This window comes from Tiliqua scincoides, chromosome 1 (genome assembly GCF_035046505.1).
Source record: "Tiliqua scincoides isolate rTilSci1 chromosome 1, rTilSci1.hap2, whole genome shotgun sequence".
NCBI lineage: Eukaryota > Metazoa > Chordata > Lepidosauria > Squamata > Scincidae > Tiliqua > Tiliqua scincoides.
Window position 1 is genome coordinate 149,120,578 of NC_089821.1, and position 25,101 is coordinate 149,145,678.

General features: G+C 39.9%; 1 protein-coding gene across 3 annotated transcripts in view; it reads left to right on the forward strand.

Annotated features, from left to right (window-relative positions):
- The window catches only part of GPCPD1 (glycerophosphocholine phosphodiesterase 1), a 46,910-nt gene that overhangs the window by 14,913 nt on the left and 6,896 nt on the right, over positions 1–25,101 (forward strand). For all 3 annotated transcript variants that reach the window (XM_066610937.1, XM_066610988.1, XM_066610948.1), the window contains exons 5-18: positions 4,364–4,439; positions 9,923–9,964; positions 11,478–11,601; positions 12,547–12,790; positions 13,767–13,929; positions 14,646–14,778; positions 15,787–15,841; positions 17,590–17,682; positions 18,194–18,271; positions 19,123–19,159; positions 19,850–19,908; positions 21,212–21,277; positions 22,470–22,606; positions 23,104–23,239. In XM_066610937.1, the coding sequence (XP_066467034.1) occupies positions 4,364–4,439; positions 9,923–9,964; positions 11,478–11,601; positions 12,547–12,790; positions 13,767–13,929; positions 14,646–14,778; positions 15,787–15,841; positions 17,590–17,682; positions 18,194–18,271; positions 19,123–19,159; positions 19,850–19,908; positions 21,212–21,277; positions 22,470–22,606; positions 23,104–23,239 (1,443 nt within the window). The remainder of the gene's footprint in view (positions 1–4,363; positions 4,440–9,922; positions 9,965–11,477; positions 11,602–12,546; positions 12,791–13,766; positions 13,930–14,645; positions 14,779–15,786; positions 15,842–17,589; positions 17,683–18,193; positions 18,272–19,122; positions 19,160–19,849; positions 19,909–21,211; positions 21,278–22,469; positions 22,607–23,103; positions 23,240–25,101) is intronic.

Here is a 25,101-nt window from a genome sequence, read left to right on the forward strand (position 1 = left end):
TGTGCCCAGGGCCTAGGAGTTAAGTTTGTCTTGGGGGACTGTTCTTCAGTGAGGAGTGCATATGTTCCACTTCGTAGGTATTTTATAGTGAAAGTGAAATTCAGAGAGATGTATTTTCACCCATTTCTGCCCAGCCCACAAGTGCACACATTTGATCCCTGTTGCGTATATGCAAAGTTGGCCAGAAATGGCCTAAGAATGGGAAAATGGAGCATTGTGAGTTAATATAACTTAATCAGATGCTCTCATGTTATTGAATTGATGATCAAGGTCAAAACTCTTATTAAATGTGCCTTCCTAGCATATATTTCTATCTTTCACTGTTTCACTTACCCTTCATTGCTTTTAATGTTTGAATGATTTGATCTGAAACTGAGTTCACAGTCGTTGGCATTTAATATACCTGAGCAACTACCTGTGTCCAGACTTGCTTGGAATAAAAACCCAATTAGATTTTTGAACCCAGAAGTAATACTTCAAGTTTATAGAAGTATTTTTGCAAATGATAGTAAATCTGGATTAAGAGATGAGGCAGACTGTCTGTGGCTTCTTTTACAGTGTTAACCTTTGAAAACTTTCTTGGAAACAATTCCACTATGTTCAGTTATATCATTATTGCAGTAGCATTTGAGAAAGTCAACAGGTTTGGGGGATTTTAGACTTTGACCGGGAATGGTGGTATATCTTTAACCATGATTAATGTTACAGACCCTCTTATTGTGAGACAGCAATGGCAAAGTTAATATGTGCACCCCCAGCAATATCTACATAGTTAAAGGGAACTTTATTCTTAGCCTCTGATTAGAAATCAAAAAATTGATTAATATAGACCTGATTTACTTGGGAAGTGTGCATGAATTCAGCTCTGGTTTCAGATATTTGGGGCTCTGACATGAGCCTATTAATCCTTTTTAATTATTGGTAAGAAAACAGGCGATTTGTTCAGCATGAGCATACGCTGCAGCCGCTGTTAAGAAATCCTTATGTTTTGTTCTGGATTAATCTGAATGAATCAGTAAGTTTTATTATTGTGAGAAACTGTCCACTAGCTTTGATATAGCAAAACATATTGTCTGAATTTTAGTGGAAGCAGCAACTTATCAAGTTAGGAAGTTCCTTGAACTTCAGTAGCTTGACAGAAAATGCAAGACAGTGCATTACCTCAAGATGCAAGACAAATACAAGATAGTGCATTACACAGTGCAAGACAGTGAAAGGGTTGTTGGCAACCTTCAGTCTCGAAAGACTATGGTATTGCGCTCTGAAAGGTGGTTCTGGAACAGCGTCTAGTGTGGCTGAAAAGGCCAATTCGGGAGTGACAATCCCTTCCACACTGGGAGAAGACAGTGAAAAAGACATAGAAGTGAAAAAGACATAGAAAAGACACAGTGCAAGACATAGAAAATGCAAGACAGTGCATTTATCGTGCCCTACCTTGCTGTCTTGGAGATAAAGCAGCACTAAGAGGTCATAGCAGGATGCATAAAGGCAGAATACTGACTCTAAGGTAGCCCCTTTTACTCTTATGACTGGACAGCCTAACCTCTTAAATGTGAAACAGATTGTCTTTTGTCATGATGAAAAGGGTACTTGTATTGCACAGTATCTTGAGCTCCTTGTAAACTGAATGATGTTTGTTCAAGAAAGCACAGCACAACGTTATTTATCTTCTGTGGTCAGGTTAGAAATGTAAATTTTCATTTGCTAGGTATTTCTTTCTAGAATTGCTTACCTGCAGTTCTACTTCTGAGAAACTGGAGGCAAATGCTTTAGTCAGTAGCCAAAGATGTATGCTAGGAAATTACTAAGCATCCTTCTGAACTGAATTTCATTTGAGTGTTTGCCTCCTCACAGCTGTGTGTTTTGCTGGGTATCATAAAGTTCATTTTAAAAAAATTAGGCTACATTATCGAAATATATTTTACATTTTAAAATGATTGGTTTGGTATATGTTGTATCATGAATGTAGTTGTGGAAATTGGCCTTTGGTCTTGTAATTAAAGAGGATGAAACATGCCCACAAAACATTTTGCTCAAAGGCTTCAGGGGCTTACCTTAAGTGGTGGCAGCAGCAACTGCAGTGAATCTTTTGGGTCAACCTTTTTTGCTGCATCTTGGTGGGAGCAGAGGTTCATGAAGCACTGATGATGATCTCAGAGCAGGCAACTGCTTTTTGTTATGTGTTTCACCTAGAATGAACCAAGATGTGCACCTATGATGTGAAAAGGCAGGTGATATTTATGTTGGGGGGGAATGGTAGCACTAGTCTTTCCCATCATGCTTCTGCAGGGAGCAGTGGCTCCATGACTAATGGCATTCTTGGCAAATGATGGGGATAGTGAAATTTGGGGGGGGGGGCGGGGACAGAACATATGTTGCAGTTTTAGGTGTCATATCAGCTGGAACTGCTCCAGGGTGGGAGGAAGGTAGTAAATAGGTCACCCTCATACTGTTTTTGCAGCATCTCTTTTAAATTTCATCTGGACTCTGAGTTTCAAAGTCATCTCAGATGTTTTGCAGATGATCTGTGGTGTCTTATATGTAAGCAAACACCAAAGTCTTAAGAGTCTTTCTTTACTGTTTTAGATGAGTTTAGGATGAATTGTTTTAATATTTCAACTAAAAATTGTTGCATGTAGAAATGAACTAGAATGAGACTGACATCAGATCACACCACCTTTCTCTTCTCTCCCCCATATTGCTCCTCTCCTCCCCACCTGCTGTGCATTAGTTAACTTCTTAACTAATTAGTTAACTTCTTAACTAATGCACGGCAGGTGGGGAAGAGCAATATTTAAAATCATCACTGAGTTCATAGGATTATGTAGGAAATTTTGGTGATTTTGGCCCTCTTGAATTTGTAGGAAAGAGAAGTCTTTTGAAATCAATGAATGTTCTCATCCCAAGCTAATATCCCAAGTCTTTTGTAGGAATCTCAACGGTAACAAGGATTTTCCTGGCTAGGCCTCTGCCTTCTCCTTTGAGTACTTCCATGAATTCTCTCATTTTTTAATGAATATATGAATATAAAGAAAATTCTAATCTACCTTTAGCTAATTAGTTGCATTCCTAGTTTTTTTCAGGCAATGGGTTGGATCCAAAGAACTGAAGGAAAATAGCTGCTAGTGTTGCAAAAAAGCTTCCCCTTGAGTACGTGCAGAGTAGGTAAACTCTTAAAAGTTTCACTTTTTCCTGATGCAACACTGTAGTACAAGGGATTAAAAACAGTCCTGTGAAGAGAGGGCTTCTTCTGCATCCAGAAGGGCACTTTTGGATCCAAATCCCTGTTTCCAGTGTGTTACTTTTGCATATGTGTATGTGAGAGCTCAGAAGATCAGGACCTGTGCCTTATGGGCTTCGTGTTCTGTACTGTTTGAACCGATGTGAGTAGTAACCAGACTGCTCTGTAGCATCCTTTCCCATTCTCACCATTGCATCTGTCTAGTAGCAGGAACACAACTCCCAGGTCCCTCCTGAAGTTTCCTGAGTAGTTCTATCACATCTAGCTCCAAGCTCTTTTTTCTTATGTTTATGATGTCATTTTTGGGTTCACTTAGCCTCTCTTTAATTCCCCAAATGGTTTTTTTTCTTGACAATTACAAGGGCATTGGGGACAGGACTACTAATATCTAGGAAAAAAGATGCTATACACTAAGTGGGATATAAATAGACATAATAATAGTTATAGTGCCTTGGTTGCCCCTGTGATGTTGAAAAGGTGGGATAAAAATGTCTTAAATTTAGAATGAGTTAAAATAAACAATGAGTTAATTTTTCAAAGTGGTTACAACTGAAGGTAGCATTTTACAAAATACCACCATTCTGAAAATAAGCCTGTTTATATGTATAATGGCCTTTACAAGTGTTATAAAGGCCATTGTAAGTGTTATAAAGCTAGTAACTTAATTCAGAGCCTTTTATTGTCAGAATTTGCCTCAAATTGTGCTCTGTTCATGTGACACACTGAATGCATGGTGGCAGGGAATGGGAACTTTCCTATTGCTCTTGTCCTCAACCTTCACCTCACCTGAACAGGGCCTCTGTTTGTATGCATTGTTCAAAGGATAGGCTGAATTCACCAATGTTTGGGGCAGGGTAAGCAAACATGATCGTGCTTTTACCTTCCTGTAAATATGTTCACTATTTGTGGATATGGCATTGGAAAGAATTCTGACTGTTGGGTGACAAGATGGATCTTAGTGGCATCCATGGTTGTAGTACAGATTGTTTGAACTGAGCTCAATCTCTGCGCTTCAAAAGGGTGTATAAGTGAGCTAGGATCACAAAGCATTGTAAATGGCATCTCTGGTAGAAATGGGATATAATGAAAAATTATTGCAGATATTTAACTTTTAAATTACAGAATTTCGATGGTCCATGCCAAGTCATAGTACACAAGTGGGAGACTCATCTACATCCACGATCAATAACCCCTTTAGGTATGGGTACCACCTGCATCTGTTTGAGGAATATGCATAAGATTACTAATGTGTTACAAAGTGATTTAGTGGGATTGATAGTATTTTGTAAGATTAGTATTAATATCACTGTACTTCAAAGGCAATTTTCTCTTAATACAGCATAAACATGCTTACAAACTTTATGTAAAGCTTTAGTTGCACTTTGTGAACCAAGTTTCTGAAAGTAATGAATTTGAACAGTTAACTATTTTCATGCCTGTTTTTATTGGGGTCCACAAATTTTGGTTGCTGATGGTAGACAATTGGGGTATGGCCTTGGTTGTCATGCTGAATTTTGGTTATGTGACATGAATGAACACCAGCCCTCTTCCTGAGCTGGAAATGGTTGTCCAAGCAGATGTGTTGTGTTTTAGGGATACTCTAGGCTGCAACTTGTCTTGCTTGACAAAGAATTTGTGGACCCCGAAGTCTTTATTGAACATTTTGTTGTCTGTCTTTAAATATTTGTTATGCTATTGGCAGTTTACATAGCTCTTTGAGACTAAGAATCCATGGTTGTGTTTTGCAAACTTCTCTTCTATAGTAGAAACAATAAATTGATGATTATTCACATCAAATTTAATTTTTAAAGAGAACATTTATCTCTGCAGCTAGGCATCCTTTTTCTGAAATGCTACAAAATGTATACAAAAGTACCTAATTGAAAGAAATAACCTATATTTTAATGGGGCAAATAGTGCAAGGAGAAACCTAATAAATGAGTAAACTAATGTGTTCCCTCAGTTCCTCTCTCAAAATGGTTTTATAAAACAATAGCATGCAACCAACTTATTTTCTATAGACCACCAGGATCTGGAAAAAACATTAGTGGCTTTAATCGCATTCATTCTACAGTTAAAAATCCTGGAAGCTTGTCATAAATGGGAATTTTTGTGTGTGTGTGTTTTTTTAGCCCAAACACATTCAGAGTTTCATGCTCTTATTTAAAGTATGTTCTACTGAGCAAACTTAGAATGGTAATGTAAACCTTATTCTTCATGGTCTCTGTGTATTCATACTATTGGGATGCGCACAATGTAGTTTTTGGGACATTTTATAAAACTCTGGTCTCTTCAGGTACTAGCCAAGCCCTGCCTAAAGATCATGCACATATGCCTATAGGGCAGGCGTCAGCAGCCTATGGCCTGTAGGCCAGATCCAGGCCACCAGCTGAAGTCTGGCTGCTTCCTGCATGGGCTTGCATAGTCCTTGTGCTGCTGTGCCCTGCCCAGTATACAGCAAACTGGGTGCAAGGGCTTCCCCTCCCAAGCTGAGCTTCCTGCAGGTTGCTTCTGGGTTCTCAGCAACCTGGAAGTTCAGCAGTGATGTCACTGCAAAATGCCTGACGTTTTTAAAGAAAAAGATTGCTGACCCCTGCTGTTGGGTGTGGCCAGGAGGTCCCTGCTTAGTTTTCTTATGACTTGTAGTCCTAGATGCAGTTCTTAGATTGTTCCCCAAGAAACGCTCAGCACTGTCATGTTTCTCTCAGCTTTTCTTTTTCTCTCTTCTTTAGTCCAGTTCACTATTCACTCTCTTTTCTACAGTGCAACTGGTGGCCTTGGCTGCTGACCTTTCTTTGGGACTTTGGCATATGGCAGTGGTGCATTTCTTGCAGGAGAAAACTCTTCACCTTTAGACATGAACACTATCTTTAGTTTCTCTGAGACACACAGGGTTGATTACTATGGTCCTTGTCCCAGCTTGACCAAACAAGCTAGGCATAATTATGTTCTCTTAGAGGTGAACTTTGGAGAAAGTTGCTTCAGCCTTCTGTGAAGGATGCTGTAGCTGTGTGGCTACTGCCAGTTACCTAGAAAGGTCCCCAGTCCCCCTCTAACCATGAGAATTCTTTTGAAGGAGAAACGTAACTGCTTGTCAAAATCCACCTTGGTGCTGACTCAATTCTATCATGCAAACATATTGCATTATTGAATATCGTACAAGGTTTCAAACTGAAGAAGAAAGAAGTCAAGGTCTCCATCTCACTTATTAGCTGATCAGGTCTTCTCCTAATTTGTCTCTGATACCCACATAAAAACACAGGGTGGTGCAGGGCCACTGGCACATCAGATTTAGAATAGCCAGAACCATTCCTCTTGCTCTCCAGTTTTCACCCTTTATTACAGGGCCACATAATCTAAGTTCAAAAAGAGTAGCATAGCTTTACCATCCTTGTGCCGCCTAGACATCTGCCTTTGGAACGGTTGCATCAGCCATAATATCTTTCTTTGGACAACTCACACTGCAAGACCATCAGCAAATCTACTCTGGCTTGTCTTTCATCATTGTCAACCTCTGCCACCTGACAAAATGCCCGGTGCCAACACTGTTGCTCTGGATTTCTTTGGATTGACACTCCCTAAGAAATGCCTTCATGCTCAAATGGACAGGTTTCCTGTTTTATCTCTTCTACACAGGGTATTATGCAGGATGAGAGCAGACTAAACAAATGCAATTCTTGTAGCTCTGTATTGTCTGATGGCCTTGGTTCACGCTTTGAGTCAATAAGTATACTTTGATATAAGATGTGCCTGAGGCTGGGGGCACAATTTGTCACCCAGACTTCAAGACTTCACCTGTCTGCTTGAAGACTTGCACCCTCTACTAGTTACCCACATTGGTGCTGAGCACACTCAAAATGTAGGAAGTTGTCTACCAGGATATATTATGTAAAATGAAATTCTGTATACAAGTCTGTTTGTGCTCAATAATGGAGTGAGTAACTGACTTCTACCTCTCTTCCTTTTCTTCTTGACTATTTACTATTGCTTAGTTGAGCAAGGCTGCAAGTCTGTGCTACAGTTCACTCTGCCTTTTGTGAATCCTTCAAGGGGCGCACCTTTTCCTTCAAACAGTTTTTGAAGGACCTGACCAACCTCCATCTGCTGCTACAGACTTGATAATAAAATGAACACTCTGCCATTCTCTCAGTTATTGGGGGGGGGTGTATTTTAATAGCTAGTAAAGTGTGACCTATGCCACCACACCTCAAATTGCCTTCCTAATAGTCACCACTATCTGATGAACTACAAAACTTGCCCCCTTCACTGCATTTCTCTGTACCTCTTTTTTCAATAGGGACATGGTCCTCTGTTGACCTAACCTCCTCCTCACTTTGGGCAAGACCTAGTCCTACTAATATTTTTTTCCTGACCTTGTAAATGACAAGGAAGGAGCTCTGCACTTGCACAACATTCAGACTGCTCTTGCTTTCTGCGCCATATATGGCCTTGATTTGGAGGGGAAAATCATTCTTTGGCTATCGTGTAGCTTCCCCAAAGGCTAAATAGGTCTTGACTTACTGGTACTCTTATGAGAGTGTAGATACTATTGCAGTGGCATACAGCATGGCACATCTACCATAGCCTTCTGGCTGTGTAATAATAATTTCTGCCTTGACTCCTTTCTTTTGAGATTCCCCCCCTCCCCCCAAAAAATCATGCCCTCTGTTTTAGGCTAGAACAGATGCAGTACTTGGCTGCTCTAATGGCACCACTCCTTCCTCCAGGTAAACTAGCTTGCTAATCTCAGTTGGTGAGAAAGCACAGAGACTACAAAGAACAGTTAACTTCAGATGCAGGTAAGCTATCTGGCAGCAATTAAAATGGAGTAGGAACTTTCTGGCCACACCCTAAAGGTATGCATGCCCAACCCATGCATGTGAAATGGCTAGTACCTAGAAAGACTAGAAATGTAACAGATCTGCTCTGCATAGACGCAGATCCCCATTATTGTGAGTGCACAGATTCCACTTGAAGAACTTCAGTTAAAGGTAAGCAACCTGTTTTGAATTGTGCATGACATAAATAACCTCCTGCTTAATTCTTTTTTAGCTTGAATTGTGTCCTTCAGTAATCAGGCTTGTTTAACTTTTTATTGACCTAGATCAGTGGTTCTCAAACTGGTGGATCATGACCCACCAGTTTGTGTAACGCTTCCCCGTCCCTTTAAGGGGCGGGAGAAGGGGAGAGAGGCAGTGACGCGATCCCCAGGGTCGCATCGCTAATTGGGGTGGGGGGTGCTTTGCACTTCAAGAAGGCAGAGCTGCAGCAAGGCTGCAGAAAGTGCATGGAATCCTGCGCAGCCCTGCACAGCTCTCCCCGAGGCTTGGAACGTTTGCTGAAAGCAGGAGCAAAGCACTTCCGTTTTGCAGGAGATGCTTTGCGCCCGCTTTTAGCAAACATTCCAAGTCTCGGGGAGCGCTGTGCAGGACTCCATGCACTTCCTGCTGCAGCCCTGCCTACAGAACTTGAGTGCAAAGCACCCCTCCTCGCCCCTCTTAGCAACGCGATCCTGTGGATCGCGTCATTGCCATAGCCCCTCCTCCGCAAGAACTTACTGAGGGAGTAAAGCTCCCTCAAAGTTTGAGAACCTCTGGCCTAGATTCCACCCTCCACGGTGCACCATTATACCTTAAATACAGGTTTACTCTCAGTTTGATGTAATATGTTACGTTACCTTGAACGATTAAACTATGGCTGCACATCATTACCAGAAATGTTCTGGTGCTAGCTAACTAATCTACCATTGACTTGGCTCATTTACTGTACAGTCCTATGCATGATTACTCAGCAATAAGTTTCTGTGTTCGTTGAGTTGTAGATTGTAATGATAGACATTTAAGTACCATTAACCACCTCAGAGAAGTAGAGGCTTTGAAAACTTTCCCCAGTTAACTGCTTTCCAACAAACATTTACCTGTTTAAGAACCTAGATCCAGTTATGTGCTAGGTGAGCAGGACAAAAGTCCCACTGCTCTTAAGGGGATTCTTTGCACAGATATTAAGAGATCTTTGCAGAAGTAATATGAACGGAGTTATGTTAATGCTGGAAGAAATTATGGCCTTCTGCACTCTGAAGGTTAGCTCTAATAGCAAAACATGATAGGCAGATCTCCTAACTTCCAGTTAGACCTTAATTTGGTTGTCAGACTTGTATGATATTGTCTATTGAGTCTAGTCTGTGTATAAAAGTTCAACTTGTATTTCTATAGCATAGAGTGAAAGTAAGAGAGTTTAAGTGTTCCATAAAAGGGGGAAGATAAGAGAATAAGCATTTTAACTGTGGATGACTCAAAGGCTTCATTGGACCCAGAAGCATGTAGCTAAATAGATTGGTTATTCAATTAAGTTAGAAAAAAATTCTGTTGTGTTAGTAATGAAGCATTCTTGTGTTGGTGCAACATATTGGCATGGTATGATGTCATAACTTTATTTCTGTCAGATAGCTCAGTTTGGAGGAAGTGCATTGCATCTTGCCAAGTATGTCTGGAGGTAATGCTTTTGGCATAAGAAAACAAAGCTTGGGGGCATCTTGTAGATTACAGTAAACATGCTTATTCTTTGTCTTCCTATTTAAATGTTTTAGGTTTGGTTGGAAATGAAGTGCAAAAGTTGAACTATTGAGGTAGTAATTGAACAATTATGTGAATATACTCTCATAGCTTGTCTTTTCAATTTTAGAGGATGAAATCTTGCTTGATGATGGACAATTTGGAATCTTTGGTAAGTAATACATCACTTCTTTGTCATTAAGGTTCCCCTCCCCCCAATCTCTTTTCCTCTGAAACGAACTTGGTCACCTTCCTCAGATTTGTGCTTACGCTTGGTGATTCTGGTGGCAGTACTCTTAGTTGACATGCTTTTTTGGCCATACCTCTGGGCAGTAGCAGCTTATTGGTGTTTGAAGAGGTGATAGCACCTTCAGTGGCCAACTGCATTTTTCTTTAACATGTGTCTGGTATGGTATAGTGACATTTCCTGAAGCATTCTATTTTTAAAAAGACAACTGGCAGGAACCAGCCACTGATAATACTGTTGATGGCTGAGGCATGGATAAAGCTGTGATACTTGAAATGAGGGTATATAGTGAGGGTATTGAAGCTGCCAAAAATTAATATTGCTGTGCAAGCCTAGCATCTCAAGTTGCTCTATTACAAGCCATTCTTATTCATCTGGTTAGGATTAGAGTGTACATAGCATGAATTATGTTACTTAGTGTAACCATGGATGAACATTAAATTTGGCTGGATGATGTAGTGCAGTACTGCTTTTGCTTCTACCAAACCATTGTCCTGTAATATTTCCTGTTCTCCTTGTCTGTCATCCTTCAGTGGTCCCAGACATTGGAATCCTCTCCTGTCTAACCACTAGGAGACAGGTTCTTTCCAAAGAAAGACTTGGTTGAGGCTGGGCTGAGAGCACTTAATCTTGTTTAAGTTTTAAATGTGAATGCTTCTTCTACTTATAGAGGGTGTTCAATATTCATGTTATATTGAAGCTGAGAGTAAATGTTGCACATTCTGCAAGAGATTAAAGTTAGCTCTCCCCAAGGAACACCAAATCCATGTTCCTTACTAATGATGATTTTAGTCCCTTTCTCATTTCATTACCTTTTATGGTTGAATGGAATACATACCCCAGTGTTTGGCCAATCTCCAGATACTGAAAAATTTTAGTCACATTCTGTGGTCTAGTGATTAAGCTGAGCTGTGAATCAGGATTTCCCATTCAGATCTCTCCTTTGCTATGAACTCACTAGATGCTCTTAGGCAAACTGCTTCCTCTCTACCTCTCTGTGGAGGATACTAACTTCTGCAGGGCTGTTGTAAGGATTCCATCAAGGTAATACATGCTTTGCACACACAAAATGCTATGCAACTGTTAAGTAGTAAAATTCAGTAATGGACCTACCCCTTGACACACCCTGGGGTAAAGGTCCACAGTGCCGCCCCTTGCACCATGCTGCCCCTTGCTTACCTAGTGCAGTGGAGCCTTGCGTGATGCCAAAGACGACTGGAAAAGCCTTCTGAGGTTTCCCCACGGTCTTAAATGGTAGTTCCAGGAAACCAGAAGTATTGTTTAAGATGTCAGAAGCCTCACAGGGTTTCCTGCATGGTCCACAGCACTGCATGGATGCAGCGCTTGGGGCATTTGTCCCCCTGCGCCCCCTCCAGGCCCGCCACTGGTAAAATTAATTTTCTAGTGTCGTTAATATTGTGGGTTTTTTTTTTGTTAGCTGGTGTGGACCATCTTGAGTCTGGATGGCTGACATGTCAGACAGAAATAAGACTACGCTTGCATTTTTCTGAGAAACCACCTGTATCTATAACCAAGAAAAAATTTAAGAAGTCTAGGTTTAGGTAAGCCATACACTGCCAGTTCTTATTTTTGCTGAATCCTATCTTTTATGTTGTCATTGTATTTGGATAGGTTTCTCCAGGGTGGTGGTTTTGTGTGTTTTGGTATCTTTGTGGGCTTTTTTTGGATGGGAACCCTAAAATTGGAAGAGTAGCACTCCTGTGTTGTATAAAACCTGCTCCTGTATTTCCCTCCCAGGACCCTGGAGTCCTTAGTTTTCTTGGAAATATTTGTCACCATTTTCGTTTCCTAATTTTTTTGCAGAAGGGAATGGATTGTGAAACCAGGGAGAGGTTGTGCTCAGTTAAAACTGTTTCTTGGTGCATGTGGGGTACAGTTTTAAAGTTACTCATATCTCAGCTCCGTGGAATATCTGTATATACAGTATGGTTACTTTTCAATATGGCTATGTTATATTTGGCAATTATTGTTCCCTGTATGAAGTGCATGTTTAATAGCTGTCATGGTTGCACATTGGTGAACTCAGGGGCTTTCTGATTAGAGCTAGATGTATTTGTACTCTGCTTCTTGAAGCTACCCCTTTTTCAATCTTGCCCACAAAATCTGATTTCCTTTCTCCAGAAACTCCTTTCAGCTGACACTTTTCTTCCTTTGAATCTTGAGGAAACTGTGTGCCCAGTCCAATCTAGCATGGGTTTTGGTGCACTTGAGTTTCTAATTCTACAAATATAAGTCTCAGCTATTCAGATTCTGTGAACCTTTAATATTAGATCTGAGGTATGAGATGTGCTATCTAAGAATTGAGGAAGTAAACATATATCTGTTTGCCTGGAAGTATTTGCATTGCCTTGAGTTACTGTGCTATCGAAAGTATAACCCTTCAGTTAGATCCTGACTCCACAATACTTTTTGTGGCTGCTGTTGCTGTTTCCTGAAGATCTATAACTAAATGAAGCATCAGATGCTGCTTTTTCCCTGCTGTTTAGGGTGAAACTCACCCTAGAAGGCTTGGAGGAAGAGGGTGAAGATGATGAGGATGATAGACTGTCTCCTACACGTCATCTTAAAATGGCAAACATATTGCTCATCTCAGCAATAAGTGATGATTCATTCAAATGTCGGCATTCTCAACCAGAGTGTGGTTATGCTTTGCATCCTGAACGATGGACAGAATATAGCATACAGACCATGGAACCAGATAACTTGGAATTGATCTTTGACTTTTTTGAGGTGAGCGTATCTATATATGAGAACATTGTGTCTGCCTGACAAATTCAGTGTGTGGACTGCTTTTTTATTACAGCTTGTTCTCTTTTACATTATTATCTTTTTATTGATCACTCTTTGTCATTTTTCATGATCATAGCTATCTTGATAACTTAGTTATAGATGGAAAACAAAGAAGTAAGCTTCCTAAAAAATGAGGGGCTTGCTCCCTGAGGTTGATCCCAAGAAAAACTGAGACTTTATCAAAGGAGTTCCCACAGACGTTGGCCTAAGAAATGTTTAGAAATTACTGCTGCCCACCCTTTCCAATCACTACATGGTGTGCTTCCTCTTACTGAACTTAAAAATGAACATTTGCACTGGGAGATGCCTTGTTTGCAAATAACTGCAGGATGTTTCTTAACTTAGATACTGGAACCAGGTTCTCTAATTCAGTATCTTCTGGCCATTTGAAACCTTCCCAGGTCATTCCTTATTTCTGGGACATTGCCATCACCTTTTTAAAGTTATTGCTTGGTAACACAAGTGAGTAGAAAACAATTTTCATGTTGAATAAAAACTGGGAGGTAAAATTTATTGAACAAGAAATGCATATTATCCTATCATACTATAGTTCTCTTCTAGTTATAATCACTTCCTCCTGGTGTGTGCAGTATTATTAAAAAAGAGAAAGAGATGGAGTATAGAAACAAATTTAATTTAACATACTTTAAATGTTGTACTTGGATGTCAGTGCTATCAAACATTAGTGGTACCTATTGCATAAAAGCAATACTGTATAAGTTACTTCTGAAGCATAACACATTGTAAGTTGCCAAGTCCAATATGTTCATATTTTTGAACAACTAGTGGTAATGTGACTTCTATAGCAGTCAAGGATGATTGAAAAGTACACTTCTTTGTATCTGCCTTAGTTCAGAGAAATTGTTTCAGTTTCCATCAGTGCAAGAGTTTACATATTTAAACTTTACATTTTCAGGAAGATCTTAGTGAAGCAGTAATACAAGGGGATGCACTTCCGGGCCATGTTGGCTCTGCATGTCTGTTATCCTCCACAATTGCAGAAACGGGTAAAAGCTGTGGTATTCTCACACTTCCTATTATGAGCAGGCTTTCACGAAAAACAATCGGAAAAGTTAGAGGTATGTTGAATACAACATTGGTATTTGCATGAATCTTAAGCTTAATATCAGACCTTCTCTTTCACATTTTAAGTGACATGTACAGTAGGTCCTCTTTGCCCACAGGTTCATTACCCACGGATTAGACCCAACATGGGTTCTGAGCCTGTGGCTGTAGGACCCACTAGGACCTCCTGGACATGACCAGAGGTCGCATCCAGGAGGTCTTCTGGGTTTCTGGGAGGCTGTGTGCAGCCCCCATGCAACTCAGAATGCCTGCCGGAGCCTTCTAACAGGCACTTCCAGTGTCCACAAAAACCAGAAGTGCATGCTAAAACCACAGATTTTATTATCTTTGGTTGTTGGCATCCACAGGGGTTCCAGGAAAGGAACCCCCGTGGGTGTTGAGGACCATCCTGTATTGGTACAAGGCACTTCATTGTATGCAACCAGAATTCATGAGAGAGGTGATTTTAAATGTGCATGTTTGCAAAAGATGTATCTGATACAGAATGGTCCTATCACTATTGTCTAACTTCTGATTTATACATCTATTGGATGAACAGAATACTTTTCTATTTTAGGCCATAGCTTTTTGTGTTGGTTCTGTTTTATATTTTAGATTATTTTGGTTTTTTAATTGTGGTTTTATGAGCCAACTTGTGGTGGGTCTTACCTGGGGAAAGGCAGTATATAAATAGTTTTGACATCCAAGTGATGTTGCTTTCTCTTCATAGTTGACTACATTGTTATTAAGCCAATTCAAGGATATGCCTGTGACATGGAAGCTTCATATGCCAAATACTGGAAACCAAGAAAAGGGTTAGATGTTGGCCACAGGGGTGCAGGAAACTCTACAACAACCACAAAGTAAGTTTGCAAATCTTGAATTGCAATGCATGTTTATTTCCAGTGGATATTCTTGTGTTGAATCCTGTGAACCACAAATGAATTCCCACTTATGCAGTGGAGTTTTTCAGGTCTCCCTCCTCATGTATTGCATCCAGTTGTGCTGTACCTCTTTTCCACTCCCCCCCCCCCGAAAATCCAGGCACCTTCCAGAATTGTATTGTGATCTGGGGAGCTGCAGCAATTAGGTACTGGTGGGGAATCATTTGAAGCTGGGAAGCTACCATTCTGGAGTTGCCTTTCCATACATACGGGGCACAGTTGAATCCAATCCCTTGAATGAACAATGCCAGCTCAAATGAAGAAGTTTACTGCCTATGAAATCACTTGCACCTGGACCAGCTGGTGAAATACTTTATGGATTGGGTTTAACAGACTTGTTCGGGGAGTTTGGAATTTAGGGAATGGAAAAAATGTCGGAAGAGAGGGGTGTTATGTGCTGAATTGGAGCACTATGTGCTGTTAAATTTGAAAGAATTAGTAGAAGATACGCTTTTTGTTACTTTGGTACATGTGACAGTTTTAGGCCTATCATATTAAAAAGTGTACTGGGACAAACTGGGTCCCTGTTACTATTGGAACCCCTCCATGTCATAATTACAAATTCTGGACTTCTAAACAGTGGAATTTGTCCCTTGAAACTGATTGTGTATCTTTCTAAGATAAAGCCATGGATTCCACACGAGAGCTAGTTGTTAATTCATTACAGTCTACTAGAAATAGCAATTTGACTTTCTAATTGAAAATAAAAAGTCTTTCTAGTATTCTACTTGCAAAGTTTCGCTGGTGGCTTACGTGTAAGGCATAGTGTTGATTAGTATATAATTGGTAAGCATTATAGTATATGGTAAATATATAGTTGTTGATTGATTGGGGTCTTTTAGTATTTCGGTCATGTATGTGAAATAAACTGGTGACTTACTTTTTTACTCCTGTTTGTAAGTAAAATCCTTTTTCCTTGTCACTTAGGATGGCCAAACTTCAAGAAAATACTATTGCTTCTTTAAAGAGTGCTGCTAAACATGTAAGTGTGGAATGTTGTACTTCTATGGTGGCATGTTAGCATCTATGGAACACAGGTAGAAAAGGTATAAGCTTGTGTTCATATGATAGAAGTAGTAATTTTACTGTAGGAAGACATAATACTAGTTGTACCTTCTTATGCTTGCTTGTTTTGAAACTGCAAACATTTTATTTTCTAGAAACATAGAACATGCTCAGTGTTCCGTTGTCACTCCTTATTCCAAAAATGTGTGTAGCATATTTTTTTCTAAATAAAATTCACTGTATAAAATTGTATGAACACACTTCCAAGGGAGGAAAATAACAATTCTTTAAACAAAACCATGCTTCTTGAATTGTATAACTACGTATATAAAAATGGGGTTGCTCCTGTGTTTGGAATTTATAAAGGTGTCAGATGCCTCAAGTCGCCTTTTGGTGCCATTGCAGGCTATGAAACAATCTTTAAATTGCTTAGAATTCCACCTAACATCTTCCTCTGCCTCTTCATAGTTGTTGAGAATTCTCCTATATTGGAAAGAGTTGTAGCTGTGAATGTCTTAAGCACACTAAGGACCAAATCCTATCCTACTTCCCAGTGTAGAAGCAGCCCCAAGATAAGGGAACAACCATTCTTTTACATTGAGGAGACCTCCTTGATTGCCCTTCCACAGCAGGATCCAGCATGGACTCTATTGGCACTGCTGCATCAGTGCTAGAAAGTTGGATGGGATTGGACCCTCATTCTCCCTTTCACTGGGAAAAAAAACACCCCTTGACAGATATCCAGAAATCTTGCTCCTTAAGCATTTGAATTCTAAAGTTTAATGTCTGCAATAATACACACTTCGGGAATTCTGCCGAGAGGTGCAAGCTAGATTGATCCACTGCATCTTGATCCTGACTGGAATATATGCAAAGCATGGTGTGGTATAGAAATACTGAAATGTGAATGGAATTATTTGAGATCAAACTATCCCCCACAAAATTCTGTAAATTAACTTTATATTTCCACAAATATTGGGGAGGGGTTTGTCAACCATGTTTTGTTTTTTGTCTAAGCATCCTGGTGCTTGTACTGTACCCTATTGTACCCTATAAAAACTGGTTGAAGTCTGCACATAAACCTCCTAAACTGCAGATTACTGGGAAACCTATGTGTTCCCACAATTTCCCTCCCTTTTGATTACCATCTAGTCTGATGCAGGATACTATAGGTTTTGAAAGTGTGCTCCTTGATGCCTGTTCTTTTGGTTGGTCCCAATTCTACCTTTTTTGGATCAAAATAAAGTGCATAAGCAATAGAATGGTTATTTTACTATTGAGTGACTAAAGTGCTCGCTAATGAGGTACAGTAACCTGTAAATGAGAAGAGTACTAGTTCCAGGTTTGAAACATCCTGGAAGCCTTTGCCCATGTTTGTAATCAGAGATGGCAGTTGCAAAATATTGCTGCTTGATGGCAGTATGCGTATGGAGGGGCAGGGGGTGGCAGCAGTTTTAGAATATGTTTTGGGAAGGGTAAGCTCTGGGAAACTCTTCTGCAAACATCTCTTTACTTCTCTTATGACATGCTTAAACTTCAGAATTTGTTCCAAGCAGTTATGAAAAGTACTGTGCTCTGTTATTTTGCCTGTAACAGATGAATTGTAAACAGTTCAAATTGTACAGTTTAGCATTGCCAAAACCTTTATGAAAACTTCAGGAATTTTTTTCTTAATGTGTGCCATCTGTGTACTTTTCTTCTGCTTTTTTTCCCCCTTAAATGTAGGGAGCTGCCTTTGTGGAATTTGATGTACACCTCTCTAGGGATCTTGTCCCCATCATATATCATGATCTTACTTGCTGTATTGCTATGAGAAAGGTATTGCTGTATTGCTATGATCTTACTTGTTGTATTGCTATTTTATTGCTATAAAAATGTGTGTGAAAGTATTTACAAGTTGGAATGGCTGGTAATGTGGTTTGATAACTCAGAGGCTAGCATTAAAGTAGTAATATACAGTAATGGACATAAATTCTTCTGAGATACATTTATTTATTTGAAGGATTTTTATCCCACCTTTCAACTGAATGGTCCTTGTGGCAGCTTGTGATGAATTGCTGAAATTTCTTTGTTTTTAAAAAAGACCCACGCATATGAAAACAACTCAGGAGTGCCTCCCTTTTTGTTTCTGCAGTCGCTGGGCAACCAGCAATTGAAGCAGAGCCAAGTGTTGTCTGTCAGGGTGGGGCTTGTCTTACATTGGAATCATTTGCTGTGCACAAATGTTCTTGGGAATGGGATGGAATGGGTGATAATATGTATTTGGAGTGTTCAACATCCAATGGCATCTAATCTAATCTAATCTTTTTTTCCTGCTTGCTTATAAAAGAAAGATGAATTGAACCCATTGGAACTGTTTGAGATTGCAGTGAAAGAGCTCACATTTGCCCAACTGCAGTTATTAAAGGTAATGAACTAGTTCAAGATGCATTTTTCAAAGTGTTAACAAATAGAAGAATTATAAAATGTTCTATGCCACACTTCAACCCAGGATGGCTCAGTACAAGGTCAGTAGCTGCAATAGCAGCAAAAACTATTCTAAAGTGGCAGCATCGTTGGTTTTTTCTTTTTTTTAAAATCCATGTGGGTTATTCTGCCCCAAATGTTGCGTGAAGCAAAGCTTTAAATAACCTCCTGAAAGCTTGAATAGTACGAAGTCCATTTCCCCTTTTGACATTCTATGCAGAAAGGGCTGTGTTTTTTGTGACATCCATTTGTGCATCTAGCAGAAAAATAAAAAGCTGGTCCTCTCCGGGTGACAGCAGTGTACCAGAGAAGGTCATAAAGATGCATATTTTTTAAATATGCTAGATCTATAAGGCTTTACAAGCATGAACCAACATGTTGAACTGAGCCCAGAAAACTACTAGCATTCAATTGAGTTTCTTCTTATATAGTTGTAAGGTAATTCCTGGCATCAGCTTCCAGCTACATTTTGATCAGCTACAATTCTCAGACTGTCCAGGTTTAATCCTGTAGTAAAGCACATTACAGTAATCAAGTATTGTAGATACAGTAATTCAGTTTGGAGACAACTGTTAGTTCTATGAGACAAGCAAGTAGAAAAAAGCATTCTTTTACTTATAAGTATTATACAATGTACTTGTTTTGAAATGTATGCACATACACTGTTCACATGTCTGGGCCATGTCTGTTGAAAAGCCGTATATAAATACTGTTAATAATAATAATACTGAAGATGGTTTACTTCTTTCCAGCAAGCAGGGTTTTAAAAGCAAGTTTTCCTTTTATTTGTAGTTGTCACATGTGACTGCATTGAAAAAGGATAGCCAAGGTACGTAGACATTTTGAAAGCCTTCATAATTCTTACTTAAGATATTCCTTCTCTAATTGTGAAGAGTTTGTGCAATAATATATCAAAGTATTGAACAACCATAGCTTTTGAAGTGCTTTACCGTGAGAATCAGTATAGCTCTGGTATAGCCTAACTTGGAATTAATGTAAGGTCACACTGAAGTCCCGCTAATGGAAAGGTCTTAAATCTTGGTAGTAATGGTCTGCAGGAGAAGTAAGATTTCTTTCATGTAGTTTTTACAGTCCTAGGTCAGCAAGTATTAGGAACGCAATTTTCAGTGGGTGTTATGGTGGGAAAGCATACACACCTGAGTCTTACCAGCACCATGTTACTCCCGTAGCCTTTTAAAAAGCACAGCAGGGAGACCAAGTAATAGGTACGTTTTTGCTTGGCACTTTAAAACTATTGGAAGCAACTTGCAAACTTCTCTTGCCATACCATCCCTTCTGGGAAAGGCAACTAGATCCAGTAGACAACATGACACCTGTGTGAAAGGGTAGCTGCATTCCGTAGTGTAGAACAGAGTAAACCTGTAGTTGCTGACTTGTGTTGTTGTTGTTGTTGTTGGTGTAAGCAAATTAACTTAGGTTAGAAATTCTTTAACAATTATTGTAACAGTCTCTGTTTTAGCCCCTTCTTTAAGACATGTTTTATATCCTTTTATTCCAGAATCATTATCAGAGAAAAATGCTCCTTCTGAGATGCAACCATTCCCCTCTCTACAAAGTGTAAGTACTATGGTGTAAGCCAGTGGTTGTGGGTCGGGACCCAGCAAGTGGGTCCAGACCTGAGTTTTGGTGGGTTGCTAAACAGACAAGCTGATAGCTGAAAAGGAAAATGTATTGAGCTCAATGGAAATGGAACTGAACAGCATGTGTGACTATTCATGAGTAGGCAATGGTACCTCAGTCCCCTTCGAAGGGCAGGCCAAGAGGAATGCAACACCACCAGAATGGTCCTGATCTAGTGAACGCAGGTCCCAAAAAACACTTGAGGGAAGTTTCATCTTTTGTCCTTAGTGGTTCATACTCTTAAAGGCAGACTTGCTCATTGCAGTATGTCAGGGAAGTTACTAGAAGAAGGCAGGCTGAGTGAGGGAAAGTACCATCCAGTGATTAGTGTTCATACATCCCTTCTTGCTCCCCCTTGTTACTGGTCCAGCAGCTGAATGGAGGAAAAAACCGAATGTTCAGTCCACTGCCATCATACCAAGCTAAAAGAAATCAGGTTGAGGAGATGGGGGGGGGGGATTCTTAGTAAAAATCAAAGCCACAATAGTGCCCATGAGTGGAGAAATAGAAATCAAAATTCCTGAATGCATCTAACTAGGATTACATTCCTTTTAGCTAGCTAGCTATTTTGTTGCAGGATTGATCCCTGCATTTACTGGAGTGTCAGTGGGTGTGCCTTCTGCAAACCAACACTAGACTTCATGGCAAACCTAGCAGAAACACATGCAAACATCTCTGTGCTTGAAGTTAAGCAACATAGGTTTGATGTTGTTGAGTTACCTGGTTGGAGGAGTGCACCCCACCTGGCTACTCCATCCTACTCTTTTACCTACAGATAGGCTTGGCCACCCAGTCAGTAAATGTGTGCCAGTTTCAGTGGGAGGGTTAGCTGCTCCCAAACATGAAAGAGGACTCAAATCCACATAAGTGCATGAGTATGGGGTTTCAAAGAAAGGACAAAGTCTGCTGCAGAAGCAAGTCCCAGCAGCTTTTAGGCTGCTGAACCTGCACAGGAGTTTCTTGAGGCTTAAATGTCTAAAAATAAGGGAAAAAACAGGGCATACATCACACACTTGTTTGCTGTGCCCTTAGAAATAATTGGGTGCTATTGAGGGTCATAATTTGGAATGTTATGTGGGCTACCCTTGGCCAGAATGCCTACAGGAAATTTGCAGACAATTCCTGTTGGTCCAACAGAAATGGTTTGAAAGCTTACATGATGATAAGATTTTGGCACTTTTTTCTGACAAGTAATGTCACTAGTGGCTTTGAGTTAATTCAGTAATCCTTTTCCATCTAGGTATTAGAATCTATTCCTGAAATTGTTGGGTTTAATATAGAAATAAAATGGATCTGCCAACAAAGGGTAAGTAACAATATTCTTAATGTACATCAGCTGCAATAATAGCAATAATAATAATAGCAATAATAACAACTTCCTTGGCCTAGGACCACCCATGACTCTGACTCGCTTTCTGCAGTAGCGAGTACACCCTACATGTGGTTCCACTACCTCATTCATTTTCAACCACTGTGCCATGGCACAGTGGTGTGCTGTGAATGGTCCTCAGTTGTGCTGCAGAAATTTGGGAGAGGGTCATTTATTAATAGGACTATTGGGGATGTGAACCCCCATTGCCAGCACAGTGTGCCTTGTCAATTATCAAAAGACTGATGGTGTGCCTTGACAATTTTAGTGCCTTGCCAGAATGCCATGAGGTGAGAGAGGTTGAAAATCACTGCACTAGCTTCTCTGTAAAACTCTTGCAAGGAACTTAACTTGCATGTAGTAACATTTCAGTTAACTTCATTGTTTGACAGTAAGTTTTGCTAATGATAAAAATAAATTAACATCTTTTTAATATTAAAATTTGTTTCAACCATTTTCACTAATTTGCTCAATTTGACACACTTTTGATTGACATTCTGAAACCTATCCTGAGTATAACTTTCCTAACACCCTGATTTCCAAAAGGAAGAGAGTAATCCCCCCAACTCTCAACTGCTAGAATCAGCTGAACAGAGGGCATTTGACAAATCAAAGGTTGTTTTGCATTAGATCAGTGTTTCCCAAACTATGGATCGTGACCCACCAGTGTGTGGTGGGTCGCAATGCAATGCTCAGTGTTGCCTCTCCCAAAAACCTGGAGTCTGCTTCTAGGTTGCGCCGGACTGCAAACCACTCCACCGGCCTCAGAATGCTTCCTGGGCACAACAGCTACTTCGTGTTTGCAGAAGTGACTTCCAGTTTGCAGAAGTGACTTCCTTTCATGTTCCACATGTCATGTGGAAGCTTTCTGAGGCCAGTGAAGTGAGTCACGGGCTAGCTCAACACAGAATAGCCTCTAGGGACTCCCAAGTAGGGCTTTTTTGGCACAGCATTGAGCACTGTATCATGACCCAATGTGGAGCACAAGGTGGGTCATGGTGCTCAAAAGTTCAGGCACTACTGCATTAGATCAATAGCATTTTTGTAGCCAGTATAACGTTTTTTGTGGAGAATTTGAAGATATTCAAGGTCTGTACACAAATTAATAAAAAATGTTGTGTCTTTGCAGGATGGTGTATGGGATAGCAACATTTCAACCTACTTTGATATGAATCTCTTCTTAGATATCATTTTGAAAACTGTTCTTCTTAAAGCTGGAAAAAGGAGAATTGTATTTTCTTCGTTTGATGCAGATATATGCACAATGTGAGCTGCTATAAACACTACTTTAGCATCACTTTAGATAAACTTTTAAACAGTTTAAAATTATTTGCAACTTTAACAAAACTAGCATCCTTGATGAAATTTTCATAGTCTTAACCTACATGCACCACACTGGAATATTATGTCATCAGATGCCAGTACAAGTAAGCCAGCACCATGCCTGAACTAGTTGTGTCTCACTGGTGCATCCAAGAGATTTGCTGCTGTAGATAACCTTTTTGTCCAGGATGTTTTAAATAGAGTTTGTGTTTTGTAAAGGATGAAGATCAGATAATTTGTAACTTCTTTGTTTTTAACTATAGTGTATATATAGTACTCATAGCCTTTTTGAGACTTTTAACGTGGTGGTATTTAGCTTTTAAATTGTGCAGATACATTACTCCTAAACTGAACATGAAATTTTCATCTTGTCTATGAAAGAACTATATTGCAGACACTTTTCTACTGACATTGTAACTTTGTTTGAATTTTTTCTACAGGGTCAGAAATAAGCAAAATAAGTATCCCATATTGTTGTTAACTCAAGGAAAATGTGTAACTTATCCAGAACTCATGGATCTCAGGTGTCGTTCAACGTCTATTGCCATCAGTTTTGCACTGTCTGAAAATCTATTGGTAAGTCATAATGCATCTAGACCAGGGGTCTCCACAGTACCGCCTGGGCCACATTCAGCTTGCCATAGAATTTTATCCAGCCCACAGCAACTTTTTTCAGAGCATTGCTAATGTTTGACATTTTTATTCATTATACAGGCTAAGTCTCATTATTCGAGAGGGTTCTGTTCCGAGAACACATGTGGATGGCAAAAGAAGGAGCTAAAGCAAATCAATTTAAAAAACAAAGTCCCTTTGCTCTGGTGATTTAAAACAGCCTTGCTGACCTTTTTTTTTGAAATGCACACAGAGGCAATCAGTCTCTCTCCAGGCTTCACTAGGCGGAAGCAATCCCTACCTTCACTAGGAACCCCATTGAGGGGGAAAGAATGGGTGATAATCACTGCCATTTAGCCTTCTTTCAGTGCTCAGGGGGAAGGGAGGAGTGAAGCCTCCCTTAAAAGCCTCCCTTTAAAAAAACAGTTTTTTAAACTGTGATTTTAAAGGGGTGCATTTTTCCCCTTCTCCAGGAATCAGCACAGATTCCTCCTCATTTGCAGGGGCCATTCATGTTGAGTCAAATCTGTGTAAAAAAATTTATATATACACAGATATACACACAGATAGGGCAAAGGGCTTTGTTTTTTAAATTGATTTGCTATAGTGTGATTTTTGCCATCCATGTGAGTTCTGGGAATGGAACCCACACGAATAATGAGACTCAACCTGTATAATTTCTCAGTTTAAGCATGGCATTGTTTCTTTGTAATCGTCACATTTCACTTTTGTTCTGAATCATATTATATTCTGATTACAAAGAAAATCCAAATAAAACTTATTCATTTAAATTTCATTCATTTATAAAAACAGATCTTTTTTGGCCCATGGAAATATGTACAGGCATAATCTAATTATCCATGGATTTTTTACCCACAGTTTTATATCAATGAGATGAGAAGGGCCCTTTAAATTAAAGGAAAAAAGTCATTTAACAATAGCCTTGGGAGACGGCAGTTGGCAGACAATCAGTCAGTCATTCTCCATGCACTTAGAACAGCTTCACTCCAAGGCAAGTGACCCCTCCTTACCCCTTGAGCTCCTGAAAGAATACAAAGTGAAAGAGATTGTCATCTCTTCTTTGCATTCTTTTCCTGCACTATGCTCCTGGTGAAGGGAGGGGTAGGTGCTTCTAAGCTCCTGGAGAGAGACTGATTGGCTGCCTGATGCCTCTGTCCTGCATTACAAAGGTCAGCAAGACAGTTTTTAAGTCGATAAGCAAAGGGGACATTGTTTTTTAAATGGATTTCCTTTAACACGATTTTTGGCATCCATGTGGGTTCTGGGAACAGAACCCTTTGAATACAGAGACTCAACCTGGAAATAAGATGTAGCCCTCAAACTGAAAAGTTGGAGGACCCCTCTCCCCCAATCTAGACAATTATGTGGTGGTTTCTAAAATGATGGAGCTTTGGCTGTATCATTCTCAAGTGATCTTAGAGTGTGACAGTTGTCCTCTTAGTTGACTGGAAGAATTCACTAGCAAAAATGACATCAGAGTGTAGCACCTTCTGCTCAACTTCCAGTCTAGTCCTGCCTGGTTAGAATGCAGCAGGGTTCTGACATGGCTCATACGCAAGCTGTTGGGATGCTCACTTACTTCCCTAGAGAAAGGCACCATGTGAAGTAGACTGTTGGACAGTGGACTTGTTCCATCCTTACACTAAAGCTTGAGGAAAAGAGCATTTCTAACAAGATAACCTTTTTGTTCCTGGTTTGGCACTTTACACTACTTCCTTGTGTGGGGCAGGACAGCAGTTGGCACTGAAGCAAAGGAAGCTTGTGTTTGCCACTGTGCACTCCATACCCTTGTCTCCTTCCCCCAT